Source organism: Terrapene carolina, unplaced genomic scaffold, assembly GCF_002925995.2.
Source record: "Terrapene carolina triunguis isolate 2854851 unplaced genomic scaffold, T_m_triunguis-2.0 Scaffold138, whole genome shotgun sequence".
In the NCBI taxonomy this organism is placed as follows: domain Eukaryota; kingdom Metazoa; phylum Chordata; order Testudines; family Emydidae; genus Terrapene; species Terrapene triunguis.
In genome coordinates, this window is record NW_020664489.1 from 5,960,872 (window position 1) to 5,977,951 (window position 17,080).

At 43.3% G+C, this 17,080-nt stretch overlaps 1 protein-coding gene across 1 annotated transcript in view; it reads left to right on the forward strand.

Annotated features, from left to right (window-relative positions):
- PARP4 (poly(ADP-ribose) polymerase family member 4) overlaps window positions 1–17,080 on the forward strand; it is a 113,173-nt gene that overhangs the window by 51,131 nt on the left and 44,962 nt on the right. The window contains exons 15-23 of the mRNA XM_029911952.1: window positions 1,464–1,595; window positions 1,843–1,929; window positions 2,533–2,697; window positions 3,491–3,537; window positions 5,139–5,220; window positions 5,635–5,772; window positions 14,168–14,363; window positions 14,843–14,913; window positions 16,104–16,291. Of these exons, the coding sequence (XP_029767812.1) occupies window positions 1,464–1,595; window positions 1,843–1,929; window positions 2,533–2,697; window positions 3,491–3,537; window positions 5,139–5,220; window positions 5,635–5,772; window positions 14,168–14,363; window positions 14,843–14,913; window positions 16,104–16,291 (1,106 nt within the window). The remainder of the gene's footprint in view (window positions 1–1,463; window positions 1,596–1,842; window positions 1,930–2,532; window positions 2,698–3,490; window positions 3,538–5,138; window positions 5,221–5,634; window positions 5,773–14,167; window positions 14,364–14,842; window positions 14,914–16,103; window positions 16,292–17,080) is intronic.

The following is a 17,080-nucleotide window of genomic DNA, read 5'->3' on the forward strand; positions in this document are numbered from 1 at the left end:
AGCAGACAAATTGCTTTTGTAAGTTCTTTGGGCAATGAAAAGATCAGTGAATTTGTGTAATTCCATATTTCAGAATAATTTTTCTGCCTATGTATGGTTAAGTCATTGCCAGGAAGAAAGTTGCTGCAGTGGAATATGCTTTTTTTTTTTTTTTAAGGGGCTTTCTTGCCTGCCTATTTGATAACTAGTACTGGTAGGTTGAGTTTACCAAAATAATGAAAGGCCCACCCCCATGGATGAGGGAGTGGCCCCAAACCCAGAAATCAACAGATTATCTGGGACAAAAAGTGAAAAAAGGGGATGGAGGTCCAGGATCAAAACAATGGATCCAGGGGGGTACACTCAGCAGAGAACCCTAGACCATGTCCACTGCTCCGAGAAGTCTAAGGAGTCAGTGGACACTGCCCAGAGGAACGCTGCCCAGATGCATGAACAGACAAGGAACTGCAAAAAGGCCCCACATTCGCAGAGATTTCCCCATCCAGCTTCCTCCTCAGGACTGATGAATGGCCATCTTGGATATGCCAGGCAGTGATTGATGAGAAGGTCTCAGGACTTTCTGGGGACATAGACAGGGAGTGCAGAGAGAAACAGGTGTGGACAGAAATTCAGCTGGAACCTCTGGCATTGAAGACTGAAATTCTCTATTTACAGAACAGATATTGTTCCTGGAGAGACAGCACAGGTTTCCCAAGTAGCCATGTCAGAAAAGCTTAACCTGGTTGCACTATCCGCCTTCCTGCCTACTCAGTCCTTTAGTCACACTTGAGGCTACCAGCACATTTACAATGGTGGTTTCTGTGGTGTAGACCCCTGTCCTGTAGACACTAGATTGGTGATATTTGTAAAGTTAGGATTTTCATATAGCCATCAGATGGAAATGATTTTTATTTACTCTTCACTTGGAGGAGAATTGAATTGGTGACCTAGAGATGAAAAACTCCATACAGACGCTCCCCAACTTACGCAAGCGTTCTGTTTCGGAACGCCTTGCGTAAGTCGAATTTTGCATAAGTCGGGAACGTATACCCAACAATTACGCCCCCCCCTCCAAGAAAAAGCTTACGGGATTTACGGAACTTTTTCTGTAAGTGCAGATTTGCGTAAGTCGGGTTTGCGTAACCCGGAGAGTGTCTGTATTCCATTACCAGTTTCCTGAACTGTCCATTCCCCCAAGCACCGGTAGATTTGTTACAATCACTATATGTATATGTGTTTGAGGTATTCGTGTACAAATAGGTCTTCAGAAAGATAAACCAAGTTGCACTCTGCCTCCTAGCAACATTTTGTAGTATGAAACATAATAGCACATTTATGCTGTTAAATTTAAAATAGTGAATTTAAACCAAAACCACTTGTGCAGAATGACCTATGAGAAGATATACTCATTACCTGTTCTTTTTTTATCATGATATTTTTTTCACTTAATAGGATTATAAAAGAGATCCATTTCTCTATTTCAGATAGTAGTGTTTCAGACATACACCAATCAGAATGATAATTCCATTGAGGCAAAATATGTCTTTCCTTTGGATGGCACAGCGGCTGTATGTGGATTTGAGGCTTTCATCAATGGGAAACATATTGTTGGAAAGGTAAGATGATTTAATATTTCGCTCTTCTATAGTGCTTTCAACCCGAAAATTGCAAAGCATTAATGAGCGAAGACGCACAACATTAGTGTTAATACTACTCTCACTCTGATTTTATACCATTGTCACTTAACTAGATTTCAAGTTGATGGTATCCCACTAAATGACTGTTGGTTAATTGAGACAAGGTAGTTAACTGTGTTCCATATAAAAATAGTTCATTTAATGATTTTGGAGCAATCTTTTGCAGGTTAAAGAAAAGGAACAAGCACATAAGGAATATAGAGAAGCAATCAGTCGAGGTGATGGAGCTTACTTGATGGACCAGGATGCCCCAGTATGTTGAATGTCATGGTTTACTATGCATTTTAGAAATCCCAGATTGGTCACATTGTATATTAGTTGTTGAAGTCAGATACCAAACAAAGCAAGTTTATGACATTGATCCCCAACCCCACAAATACACATGTACTTCACTTTACACCTATGGGTAGTTCCATTGGAATCGTTGCAGAATCATGTCTTCAATGGGAAGGATTTTTTGTTTTGTCTGTTTTTAAATAATGGAAATTATTTAGGCTGCACATTTGATCATTTCAGGAAATTAGTCAAAAATATCTGCTGTACATCCTTCAGAAACTAGATTTTGCTAACTCTCCGTAAAAACCTCTTTTAAAAAACAATTTGAACTCTCTCTGTAAAATATTGATTTATGCAAGTTACTACTGATGAGTTGTGTCCAGACAGGAATTTTTAGTAAATTGTTAAAACAGCATAACTTCTTGCCCTTTATCACCATAATTTGTTTTCTTCAAGCCGCTTCTCTGAAGAAATATAGAAAACTAGCATTTGTTTTCTGTACATGACAAAACAAATGATTTATTGCTTTGGAAAATATATAGTTTAAATATGCAGATTAAAGCAAGCGTCTCTTTTCTAGGATGTTTTTACTGTAAGTGTTGGAAACTTACCACCTAAAACTACAGTTCTTATCAAAGTCACCTACATCACTGAGCTTAGTTTTCAGAATGGCCGTATTACTTTTCAAATGCCTGCTGCTGTGGCTCCTTGGCAACAAGACAAAGCCTTAAATGAAAACACACAGGTTTGTGCATTTAAAATATAAACTTAAAGTAGCATCTTCTTGGTTTGGAGCACAAGTGCTCCTCTAAGGGCGGTGATTCCACAACAAGATTGAGGGGAGTTGCAACCATCCTCCCTTTCTTACCTTTTTACATGTTTCTTACCGTTTCATTTAAAATTGATTCTAACCCTCATGGCTAAAAGCAAGAGCCTCCAAAAATGTGAACCAAAACAACAAATAAATCAACGTAGTGATGCCTGCCTGAATCTGCTCAAAACAATAGCTCTAAGACAGGGTTCACAACTTGGTATTGTGACCAGCCTGCCCATATTATTAAATGGAAAGTGGCCCTGGCTACATGGGATGAAGGCCTAGCATGGGGAAAGGGGTCCGAGGATGGAAAAGGTTGAGAACCACTGATTTAGAACATGAGTAAATTTAGCAGTGTTAGTAATTAAGGTCCCTATAGGCTGGCTACTTTATGTAGGTGGCCCCCTGCACCCTATTGACTTCAGTGATGTTCCATGTGGGCATAGAGGTTTGCCCAAAGAGAACAGATTGCAAGAAGGGACAAATGACTTAGTATATTTTCCCTCTTTAAATATCATCAAGCTTATTCTTCTTCCCATATGTATGTATCATTCCCATATGTTATACTCGCACATTGAGGAAAGAGTTAACCTCTGAAAGTGAAAGAAGCTGAGAAAACTGCTGGGTGCTGTGCTACAGTTGCTTTTCTAATAAAACCAAGAGTGGCACTAAGATCTGCATATTTCATAACAATGATATATTTACCGTTTTTTATTTTGTATAGGATACAGTAAAGAAGGTTTGTGTTAAACAAATAGGAACAAAAAAGGGGTAAGTAACATTTAATAAGGTATTTGATATAAAAAATTATTTTAAAGTTTCCTTATTTTTGTTACTAACACCTTAGATTCTTAAATGTGAAGCAGCGTGTAAAATTTATTTTTCACTATTTATGTGGGGTTTATGGCATTTCGTTCAGGTTGGATGACGAAAAGACTTTTTACTTTTGATTCAAAACTGCTGCTGTATTTGGGTTGCAAACACTACACGGCAATAATTTTTAGGCAAACTCCATCTCCACCGCACTTCATTGAATATTTTGGATTGTTTGTTTCCTGAAAACATTTCTCTCAATACCAGGTTTTATAAAAACTTTGCATCACAAAACCTAATCCCTTGGGATTTCATGTCTATTGAAGTACACTACCTGAAAGTGTACTTTTTAAAATTGAACTGATTGTTAGCTTTTTCTTTTCATTAGCATCTTTCATATTTTTTTAATATTATATTTCAAATTGTGAATTTTTTTCTGATAACTTAATACTTCTTGAGAAATTGATAATTATAGTTCTACTTCATGTAATGCCTCTGCAGATACCCACTTGCTCCTATTCATGAGCTATTCTACTAGTAAAAGCAGTAAGAGCTTTAATGGGCACTTATGCTACTCCAGGAACTGAATTTTCAGTGTTGGAAACTACATAACATCCATGTACATGCATGCACACAATGTTGCGACAAAAAGGGCTAATCCATAGGCACAGGGGCTGGTGCACCCACAGGGCAAAAATGGTGGGTGCTGAGCATCTACTGGCAACCCACCTATGGTGTTCATATTTTTTAAAGGATGTTGGAAAAAACTGGGAGGGTATAGAGAAGAGTCACAAAAATGATTTGAGGGTTAGAAAAAATGCCATATTGTGAGAGACTTAAAAAGCACAGTATGTTTAGCATATCAAATACATGAGCAAGTGATGACTTGATCGTGGTGTGTAAGTACCTACATGGTCAGAAAATACCAGGTACCAAAGGGCTCTTTAATCTAGTGGCAAAAGACATAAAAAGAACCAATGGCTGGAAGTTAAAGCTAGACAAATTCAAATTAGAAATAAGGCACAATTTTTTTAACAGTGAGGGTGATTGTTCCTATGGATAATCTACCAAAGGAAATGGGGGATTCTCCATCTCTTGATGTATTCAAGTCAAGACTGGATGTTTTTCAGGAAGGTACTCTCTATTCATACACAAATTACTGGGCTCATTACAGGGGTAATTGGGTAAAATTCTATGGTCTATTTTATACCAGAGTTCAGACTAGATGATCTCATGGCCTCTTCTGTCCATGTATCTATGAATATCCTTAGTGAATCAGCATGTACGCTGTTTGGAGTGTCTTGGGGATAGAAACTTTTGCAAGGGAAGCATGGGGCAGAAGAAAGCAAGGAGGTCCGACTAGATGATCATGATGGTCCCTTCTGACCTTGAAGTCTATGAGTCTACAAGTAGTGCACTGCTTATTGCCTTTACCCTAAGAGCTGTGAAGGATAGGGAACATAGACTGATGTGTTCCTGATGGAGGAAGCATGGCATACATGCCAAATATCCTCTTCTCCAAAACTGCCTTGTGTGTCAATTGTTTTTTCTTTATTTAGTGGATTCTGTGTGGCCATGTCTATTGAAATGCCATACAGCATTGAACGCATTCATAGTTGGACGCACACACTTAAAATAAAGGTAAGTAAATCTTGCAACTGTTTTTCTGTTTTAGAGCTTATGTCTTGTATTTTAAAAGGACCCTTTTATATTTTTAAAATAAATTGCATATGATGTTTATATAGGACTCATCATGTAAACTGGTAATTCCATTTCCTTATATCAAATGAAAAAAATTTTCATGTGCACTTTTTAGAGCCACTTCAATGTAAGTCTTTTAATCTTAAAATACATTTAGAACATTTAATGTCACTCTAAAGAAAAATATATATTTTTAAATGAAAACCATCATCTTAATGGTAAAAAAAAAACTTTGGGACATCTCATACCTAATGTTACATCTTCAAGCCTGAGTTTTTCTTAAAAGCATGCAGTTTTGTACAATTGAATGCTATTTTGGCAGAAATTGATAAATGTCTGCTTTTTACTCTCTAGAAAACAGACTGCAAAGCCGTAATCAGGACTGTGGAGAATAGTTCCTTGGACATCTGTGGCTTTGTTCTAGAAATCTGGATTTCTCAAGTATATCTACCCAGAATGTGGGTAGAGAAGCATCCAAACAAAGAGAGTGAGGTACAACTGCTACTTCTACTATACGTTATCAACTAATGGATTGACTAAATTCTGCCAGGATGTACCACTCATATAAATCCTATTGAATTTAGTGAAGAGTAAGTCAGAGCAGAATTTGGCCTGATATGGTTAATTTTGTACTTTGAAAAGCTTTAAAGAAATATAAGCCATCAATGTTAAAAAGAAAAAAAGATTATGGGACAGTATTTCTGCGTAATTGTCATGAATATACACTTTGTACCAGACTTACTTGCGGTAATGTCTTTTTGATCAATTTAACAAATTCAGTCTGTACAGTCATTCATCTTATTGGTCTATGTGACCCTTTCCCTTCAGTTTGCTTTCATATTTTATTTAGCAAGTGCTCTATCCTTGGTCTTTAACTTTAAAGTACACTTTAAAACATTATAAAGCAGGTACATTGAAAAAATTTCTATAACGAAGTTTTCTTATATACAGTGTTAAAGCACATGCACAATAGCAACAAATTATCTCCGTAACCGTTAATTTGAAGCATTTTCCTGTTGGTCTTTAGAATTATATAAAGAAAAGATTTCTACTCAGATTTAAATCTGAAGAAAGTTATATATTTCACAGTGCACAGAACATAAAGCAGCCATATTTGCCAAGTTCAGTGGGAAAAAAGTACTGCAAGATGAGGGGTGAAATGCTGGCCCCTTTAAAAGCAATGAGAAAACTCCCATTGACTTCAGTGGGGCCAGGATTTCACCCAAAATGTCTTGAGGAGTGAGGAGGGAACTAAAATATGCAAGTATTGTATTTGCATCTTCGCAGCCTACAAGTACAAATTAGTAATAGTTCCTATCAGGACATAGTTCCATTGAAATGGAATTTTCATAATTCTATCTTTTATTTTAGTTGAACTTTCCACAGAATCTTTCTGATATAAGCCCCAGTCCTGCAAACGTGCACACACAAGCTTAAATTTATTCAAAGGAGTGGTCCCTTTGGACTGTATTTGCTGGACTGGGGCCTATTGTCAGAAATAATACTATAACAAATTTCTAAGCACAAATGATATCACAGACAATTCATTATTAATATTTCTGATTATCCCTACTTCTGTTTGAGCACACTTTTCTCTGGCTAGTTGTGCAGACATATATATTTCAGAGGGATGTGACTCCATATTGACACTGCAACTCCTATTGTTCCTATTGCATCAGTACTCCTGTATTCTTTGCAGGAGTTAAAATGAACCGATAATTGTTGGGTGAGTCTGGAAATATGTAGCTTCAATAAGTGGGCAGAAAAATAGAATACTTTTGGGGGAAAATAACAACATATAGGTATCAATTAAAACAAAGCGTCTTCCTTAACTGCATCATTTGACTGATGTAGTAGGTATGTGGGGGAAAATGCATCTCCAGGACTGTCACATGGCATCCGGTATGTCCTTTGGAAATGTCACATCCAGGGGAAAGCTGGCATTCAGGATCATGGCACAAAAGCTCTAGCAGAGATCAGCAACAAAGGGGTCATTGTGTACTGAATGTACAGGTTATAATTGCACACACTCAAGAAAACATTTTAAAGGAACTATTTTAAGGGATTTGACCTGCACAGTAGAAAGTTTGGAAATTAAAATATTAATGCATCCGTAAGAACAATATCTGAAATTCTGGTTTATCAAAAGCATTTAAAAACAAAGTATTTTACTAATACCACATATAGAAACAGATTTTAGTTATAAAAATTTGAAGCACACAAAGAAAGGAAAAGCTAAAAGATGCATTTTAAAATGTGTGACTCCAGACTAAGAGAGAGTTGCCAAAAAATGTTTAAGATTGACACTGTCTAATCTCTTACACTTGTGTGTGATATTTACTATTTATTTGCTGAATATTCCATTTTAAGAGGAGGAAAATGCTACAGTGGTTCAACTAGAGATGAAAGGTGAACCAAAATATAAGGTTCTTCTTTGAGTGCTTGCTCATGTCCATTCCATATTAGGTGTGTGTGCTCGCCACATGCACCGGTGCCATAAGTTTTTCCCTCAGCAGTATCCGTGGGGGACTGGCTCTGGCGCCCTCTGAGTGGCACTAGCATGGCGCAGTATAATGGGCGCCGCCAGCTCCACCTACCCTCAGTTCCTTCTTGCCACCAGTGATGGTGCTGGAACGTCTGTTGCTTCGGCTAGCATTGATTCCTTCTCAGTTCTTGTGAACTTTGAAGTCCTGTAAAATAGTTATACATCGTTAGTAGTTTCTTAGTTACTCTTAGTAGTAGTTCTCAAACTCTCTGTTAGTCCCAAACAGGACCCAGCTGCGGGTCGGGGCATGGCCCGGGCTCTAGGCTTTAAGCCCTGTGCTCACTGCAAACAGCCTATGCCCGTCAGCGATCCCCATACCAGCTGCCTAAGGTGCTTAGGCGAGGGGCACATAAGCTACAAGAGCCATATCTGCAAGTCCTTCAAACCTAGGACAAAGAAGGAGTGTGATATCCATCTAAGAGTGCTCCTAATGGAGTCGGCACTCACTCCAGCACTGGAGCAGCGGCCCAACTCCGCACGGAGCACCGTGGCCTCTGTGCGCACTGCTCGCCGGTGCCGTCCACTACCTGGCACCAGTCTCCCTCCACAGCTCCAGTCAAGAAGCCGAAAAAGACTGTGAGGGGAAGATCTCCTACCTCCTGCAAGAGAAAAGAGAGGGCTGGGGGTGAGCCAAGACCCGTGCCAGGCAGCTCAACGCCCCCTCAGGAAGTCAGGCCCCAGTTCAAGTCGAGCGGTGCAGCCCATCCCATGCCTTGCCTGCGACTCCAGATAGCTGTGCAGGCTGCAGCCAGTTTCAGGTGCCATCAACGCCTGAAGCCCTTCAAGCAGCTCAGGAGATCCTGACGCTCCCAGTGCCGCCCTCACCAGCTCCAGGGGTACCCTGATCTCGGGGAAAACCCGCATTGGGATATATGTGTGTGTCCCGCCTCAGCAGTACCGTTTCCCATCGAGAGGGATGTGCCACCAGCGTTCTCCCGCCTACAGCCATCACGCCTCAGGACAGGAGAGGCAGACTCAGCGGAGCCCTCTTTGGTCCCCGCACCAGGGCACCAATCGAGGGACTCAAGGCGTACCTCGCCGGTAGATTGGCGCAGATCCTCTGAGGCATGCACCACCTGGCAAGAACTCCAGGACTGGCCCTGACCATCTTCAAGGGTTCAGTACTGATCCCGGGACCGATATGGGCACCAGAGAGCGTCATCACCCGTCTCCAACAGGAAGGTCACCCTACTCAGGACAATCCTCCCGGCAACTGGCTCGTAGTAGCTCCCAGTCCCATTCAACATCCCGATACCGGTACAGGCATGAGGCGTGGATTGCCAGGTATCTGACGCAGATCCACTGAACGCCGTCGGTCCCCGAGTGCCCGACCAAGACAGTCTCACTTGGACAGGTCGGCTTTGGGACGCAGCAACTGGCACCAGTCAGACAAGAGTCACTGCTTAGCCTGATCCTGGTCACCCAGGACCGATGACTCCACTGGTAGCTCCAGCTCAGAGTGAGGTTCCCTGACTGTGGGACAAGCCCTGGTACCAATGGTGCCGACTACATTATCAGCACCAAAACCTGTCCCATGGCCCCAAGTGGAGTGCCTGGCACAATGGTACCCGTGGAACCCTTGGGGGTTCACCCAGCCTTCCCAGGAGACGTTGGGGGTAAGACCCCGCAGGTCCAGGAGGACGCAGGGGAGCAAGCTGCTGGACCACCAATGGACGTGGAGATTCCCATGGCACAGGCATCGTCCTAATCATCGCCAGATGAGGTTATCACGGGGCCTCCTCACCCAGTTCCTCAGCAGGACGCCAAGGCACATCAGGAACTTTTTTGAAGAGGGTCACTTCTAACCTGGGGCTTCAGGCAGAGGAATTGGAAGAGCCCTCGGACTCCCTGTTTGACGTCCTCTGCTCCGCAGCTTCTGCCAGCGTGGCTCCACCCCTTCATTAAGGAGTTTCTAAGATCACTAATGCCCTGTGGCAGACCCCCTCTTCCCTGGCCCCTAACTCTAAAAGGGCCGAACACAAGTACTTCATGCCAACCAAAGGGCATGAGTACTTATACTCCCACCCTGCCCCCAATTCCCTTGTGGCTGAGGTGGTTAACCACAAGGAGAAGCAAGGACAACCCGGGGCCACCGCCAAAAATAAAGACTTAAGGAAGGTGGATCTTTTTGGAAGTAAGGTTTATTTGTCTTCCAGTCTTCAGCTGAGAGTGGTCAACCACCAAGCCCTCCTTGGCTGATATGACTTCAATATGTGGCAAGCCATGGCCAAGTTCGAAAGGTCACTCCCCAAGGCTTCCAAGAAGGAGTTCCGAGCGATCCTCAATGAGAGCACGACTGCGACCAGGATGGCCCTCCAGGCGGCGTCAGATGCTGCTGCCCACACCATGGCTTCCGCTATCTCCATGCAGCGAGCCTCTTGGCTGCTCCTCTCTGGGTTGTCCACCGAGGCTCAGCAGTCAGTGCAGGACCTGCCCTTTGATGGCTCGTCCCTGTTTGAGAAGTAAACGGACAGCAAATTGCATGGCCTCAAGGACTTCTGCACCACCCTAAAAACCCTGGGTCTCTATGTCCCAGCCCCAACATGTAAGTGGTTCAAACCGCAGCAGCCGCAGGGCCACGGGAGTCAACCTCGCAGGACCAGCCCCATAAACAAGCCAAGAGCTACAAGCGCCGCCCGAGCCACCTGCCTCCACCCTCTGCCCAGTGGGCTTGATCTGTAATAAGCAGGGGGCCAAACGGTCGTTTTGAGAGGGCCACCTATCAGACTATTCCCCAGATCCATCTTTCCCAGTGTTCTCCAACTGCCTTTCCCTCTTCCTCCCTGCCTGGACCGATGGGTCCTCAGCACAGTGGAACAGGGTTATACCCTCCAGTTCCTTTCTACCCCCACCTTCCCACTTGCCTTCCCCATCCCTCTTCAGGGACCCCTCTCATGAGAATCTCCTTGCACAGGAGGTAAAGGGGTTACTACAGCTGGGTTCAGTGGAAGAAGTTCCTCTTGAGTACAGGAACAAGGGGTTCTATTTCTGGTACTTTTCAATCCCAATGGCCAAGGGCAATCTACGGCCCATCCTGGACCTGCCAGGCCTCAACAAGTACCTAAGGAAGTTAAAGTTCTGCATGCTCGCCCTGGCTTCTATTATCCCTTCCCTGAATCCGGGCAACTGGTATGCCGCCCTCGACTTGAAGGACGCATACTTCCACATAGCAATCTTTCAAGGAGACAGATGCTTCTCTGGTTTACGGTGGGCCCCCACTACTACTAGTTCGCGGTCCTCCTGTTCAGCCTGGCAACAGCACCAAGAGTGTTTACCATGTGTATGTCGGTGGTAGCAGCTTGCCTCAGGTGCCGGGGTTTTCAGATCTACCTGTACCTCGATGACTGGCTCATCCAGGGCAGCTCCAGGTGTCAAGTCCAAAGGGATGTTGCGGTGCTTCAGGCCATGTGCCGCTCTCTAGGCCTACTGGTAAATGACAAAAGGTTGACATTAGTGCTGGTGCAGAGGATAGAGTTAATCGAAGCAGTCTTTGGGTACGTCTATACTTACCTCCGGGTTCGGTGGTAAGCAATCGATCTTCTGGGATCGATTTATCGCGTCTTGTCTAGACGCGATAAATCGATCCCCAAAGTGCTCGCCGTCGACGCCGGTACTCCTGCTCCGCGAGAGGAGTACGCGGAATCGACGGGGGAGCCTACCTGCCGCGTGTGGACCCACGGTAAGTACTTTGTAGTTCTAACTAAGGTACTTTTACTTCAGCTACGTTATTCACGTAGCTGAAGTTGCGTATCTTAGTTCGAACTGGGGGGTTAGTGTGGACCAGCCCTTTGACTCGACCTGTGCCAGGGTATTCCTGCTGCTGGAAAGGTTCCACACGTTGATGGACCTCATCGCAGAAGTCTCTGCATTCCCTCTGATTACAGCCAGGGTCTGTCAGCGCCTCCTGGGTCACATGGCAGCGTGCACTTATGTGGTCCACCATGCCAGGCTCCAAATGCAGCTCCTGCAACCATGGCTGGGGACGATCTATTCCCAGTCCAGAGGCTCCCTGGAAAAGATCGTTACCATTCCCCAGGCAATACTTACCTCGCTGCGATGGTGGACCGACCACAGGACAGTCCTGAAAGGGGTTCTGTTCGACAGCCCCTATCACTCTATCGAGTTGGTGTTGGACGCCTCGGACCTCAGCTGGGGTGTGCATCTCACCGACCTCCAGACACAGGGGATGTGGTCCCCAGAGGAGGGGAAGTTGCACATAAACATCAAAGAGCTCTGAGCAGTCTGTCTTGCATTCGGAGTCTTCCTGCCCCACCTGTCGGGCAAGGTGGTACAAGTCCTGATGGACAACACAGCCTCGGTGTTCTACGTCAACAGGCAAGGGGGAGCACGCTCGTCGGCTCTCTGTCAGGAGGTGCTCCATCTATGGGACTTCTGCATCAGCCACTAAATCCACCTGGAAGCTTGTCACCTTCCCGGTGTCAAGAATACGCTGGCGGACCAGCTCTGCGGGGACTTCTCCTCTCACCACAAGTGGTCACTCCATCCAGAGGTAGCCTGCATTATCTTCCAAAGGTGGGGAACTCCCCAAGTGGACCTGTTCACTACCAGACAGATCAGGAAATGCCACTGGTTTTGCTCTCTGCAAGGTCTAAGCAAGGACTCCCTCCCCGATGCCTGTCGTGGTCATGGAGTCTGATGTATACATTCCCTCCAATTCCACTCATCAGCAGGGTCCTGGCAAAGATCAAGAGAGACAAAGCGCAGGTTGTTGTGATCGCCCCAGCGTGGCCTCGCCAACATTGGATCGGCATGCTTTGAACTTGTCAGCGGCCACTCCCTACCCCTGCCCAACCTCCTGGACCTGCTGTGACAGGACCACGGTCAGCTCCTCCACCCCAATCTCGAGTCCCTCCATCTCTCGGCATGGATGCTGCATGGCTGAATCCGGAGGAACAGACCTGTTTGGAAGGAGTCCAACAGGTCTTCCTGGGGAGTAGGACGAGATTTTCCCGCTGGGCATCCGAGCGTGGCATCTCTCCCTCGCATTCTTTCATACAAGCTATCCTGGACTACCTGCTCCATTTGAGGAACCAGGGTCTGGCACACTCTTCCATTAGAGGGCATCTAGCGGCCGTTTTCACTTTTCACCCGACAATCCAAGAACAGACGGTGTTTTCCCATGACATGACGGTCAGATTCTTGAGAGGGCTCAAGAGACTCTTCCCGCAGGTATGGACTCCTGTCCCACAGTGGGATCTTAACTTGGTCCTCTGTAGGCTCACCGGCCCACCCTTTGAGCCTCTGGGTTCCTGCTCCCTTTCCCACCTGTCATGGAAGGCCGCGTTCCTGGTGGTGGTGGCGGCATCAGCAAGACGGGTCTCTGAAATTAGAGCCTTGACCTCAGAACCTCTGTACACGGTCTTTTTATAGTCTCTCTGTTCATAAGACACAGCTGGTGGTTTTACCTTTCGGTTACCTAATAGGCTACAGCTGTAGCCTGTCTCAAGTCCTAGCATCAATGTATCATGGTTCAGCTGAGGATGGAATACGCTCATCTCACCACATCATAGATGGTAACCCATGATCATACTGGAGGGAGGGATTCCACTATGTGAGAAAATTTTAAAACAATACATACAATCTTTTCTATAACAAAGTAGCTACCTACTGTAATAAACTTATATTGAATTCATGGGTTTCTTTTCTGTATTTCCACTCTATAAGCTTAGAGAATGCAGGTTTTTGAACTTTTTAACCAATCACAAATGCAAGGCAATACAGTGCACACTTGTTCTCCTGTTTTCTTCAGGAAAAACATACTTTGAAATAAATTTATTTTTAAAATTCTAGGACTTCGCATGAAGTGATGATGATGTTGATGATTTTAAAAAACAAGCCTGTTTCTTATTTCCGAGAAACAACTCCATTCTGATTGCAGAAAAGTAAAATAGATGGGAACAGAAAACACTTGCAAACTTCCCACTGAATTTCTTACCCACGAGAGATAAGCTAGGGACACAGGACAGGGAGAGCTACTCTCATCAAGATTTAACAAAAATAAACAAAAAACCTACTTGCTAACCTCTAGACCAGTGATTTTCAACCATTTTTAATTTGTGGACCCCTAAAAATTTTCACATGGAGGTGCAGACTCCTTTGGAAATTCTAGACCATCTGCAGACCCTCCGGGGTCCACGGACCACAGGTTGAAAACAACTGCCCTAGACATTTGGCTTTATTATGCTCAGATACCACAATAATGGGTGACCTTATGAAAACCTCGATACATATGGTGATCTTTGTAAAATGTTTAGCACCCTTTTGGCACTATATAAATAACAGTGATCTGTTGTGTTGATTATCAAACTCTTCTTTCTTCAGGCATGCATGCTTGTATTTCAACCAAAGTTTGAAACAAGGTTTAAAGGAATCCAGCTGTCCAGAGAAATTATTATTTGTCTAGATTGCTCCAATTCCATGGAGGGTTCAACACTGCAACAAGCAAAGCAGATTGCTCTCCGTGCTCTACAAATGTCTTGTTTTGGACCGAGAGTGAATGTTATCAGATTTGGCACGAGTAAGTTTTCTTTTGTTAGACGCTCACTTTTATTACTTTCTTGTCATCCTTATCTTTATGCTCATCTTTTTTATTAGACAAGCAGTAATATATTAAACTGGAAACCTGACAGTCTCTATTTGTGGGGAGGGATAGCTCAGTGGTTTGAGCATTGGCCTGCTAAACCCAGGGTTGTGAGTTCAATCCTTGAGGGGGCCACTTAGGGATCTGGGGCAAAATCAGTACTTGGTCCTGCTAGTGAAGGCAGGGGCCTGGACTCAATGACTTTTCAAGGTCCCTTCCAGTTCTAGGAGATAAGATATCTCCATTAATTTATTTATTTTATTTTTATTTATTATTTAGTAGTAGAGAATACTTTTATTGTGGTTTTTCTAATAGTAAAAATGAAACCTGTCACTGAGGTAATGTCACCATTCCTAGTTAATGAAATATAACTTAATGTTGAAAGGAAGAGCTTAATTTCAGTTTTCATTCCACAGATTTTACAGAATTTTCTTCATATGCAAAGGATATCAAAAGTGATCTTGCAGCAGTGAAGGAGTTTATTATAGTAAGTAAAATTGTTTTTCCTCTGTATGCTACTGAGAGTTTCTTTGCCCGCAGGGATTCCATGTAACGTCCACCATCACGTTGTTTTGTGGCTTTATTTGAGGCCACCTTCTAAATTATTTCCATGGCTTAGTTTCAGTAGTATCCAAGAGCCAATTTTCCCTGGTAACAGGTGCATCATCTCTGTTGTATGTCCTGTTATAGCTCAGTGAAAATTTAAGGTAACTCATGGTAGGTGTTAGTCATAGGACAATAAAAGTTGGAGATGGGAGAGTCATATTGGATCATCCAGTTGATCTTCCTGAAATGCAGGATTATTCTCTATTTATTATCTTGTCCAATCTGGTTTTAAATGACTCCTCAAGTGATGGAGCTTCCACTCCTTCCTTTGGAAAACTTCTCTGCAGCGTAATAAATCTGACTACCAGGAAATCTTTCTGATGTTCCTCCTAAATTTTACCTTTTAAAATGTCATGCCCCCTCCCTTTGCCCTCTGGTGACTTTGTAGCAGGACAGGAAAAGGTACAGACATCCATGTGAACCTCCCTGCTCTTACAGCACCATCTTTCTGGCAGTGAAGACAGCACTTGAATATGCCAGTGCACTTGTTCGTCCCAATGAAAGGCAAAATTCATTTGGCACTATCTTGGAAGGAAGATTAGATTGTAAATTCTGGAGTGCAGGGATTGTCTTTTTGCTCTGTGTTTGTACAACTTCCAGCACAGTGGGGTTCTGGTCTATGACTGGGGCACATAGGCACTGTCACAATGCAGATAATAATAACTACAGGCAGGGCTGGCTCCAGGATTTTTGCCGCCCCAAGCAGCCCCCCCTGCCCCCCCCAAAAAAGCCGTGATCTCGATCTGTGGCACTTCGGCCGGAGGTCCTTCACTCCGAGCAGGAGTGAGGGACCCTCCGCCGAATTACTGCTGAACAGCTGGACGTGCCGCCCCTCTCCGGAGTGGCCGCCCCAAGCACCTGCTTGCTAAGCTGGTGCCGGGAGCTGGCCCTGACTACAGAAAGGCAGAAGGCAAGCTCAGAATTAAGAAGTGAGCAATCACTTGTACTTGTAAACCAGGAGAAATTTACCATGGGAAGGGAAACTTAACTCTTCACTATAGTTTATTCTAGGGAAAGTTAGAAATTAAATCCAGACTTTCAGATAATCATTTTATTATTTTTTCTCTTTAGTCTGCTACACCAACAATGGGAAATACTGACTTATGGAAAACCTTACGTTATTTAAGTTTGTTGTATCCTTCTCAAAGAGAGCGTAACATTCTTCTTCTATCCGATGGGCACATTCAGAATGAGAGCATGACCTTCCAAATTGTGAAAGAGAATATCAGACACACCAGGTTATTTACATGTGGTGTTGGGTAAGTACAGAATGAATTAACAGTTGTACTGTGCTGTGCTTCAGACTTAAAAATCACTGATTATTTTACTTGAAATGAAATGTCAATGTGTTGAGGATCATCAGGTTTGTGAATGTGCTGTCTCTTTATCATGTACATATAGATGGAATGCAAAAAGTGAATGCCACATTCTACTGTTAAAATAAAAAATTCCAGGAAATTCAAATTCGAGATTCCTTCAGTAGAATTTACTTTGCACATATGTAGTTTTGTCTATTCCTCTCATTCTTCTGAAATGTGTAATTTTAATATATTCCTGTTTAATATAAAAAGCATGCCTTAGAATGGGAAAGTAGCTAACATTGCTGAAACTTTAACTTTTAACATTTCCTGACTCCATAACTTTAATAATGCAGTAACATAGTTTTCTGCACTGATTTTTTTTAAAATAAAGATTTAAAAAGAAATTACCATTGCTTACTAAAATAAGCACTTAATTGGTTCTAATTAGGCTTTGTCTAGAGTAGGATTTAAAGATGTGTTAAAAGATGTCAGCTAACATGTTTTGACTAACATGTTGCAAAAGTCTAGTGTAGATTTTTCAGGGCTTGTCTACATTAGAAAGTTATACCACTTTTACTCTATTGGTACAACCCCCCCTAGTGTGGCTGCAGTTATATTGGTATTAAAGTACTTTACACTGGTATAGCTATTCCCATATGGGTAAGGGAATAACGATAACATTACAAGTTACCTTTATACTGGTATAACTGAATCCATGCTAGGGCTCTTATGGTATAACTATTTCAG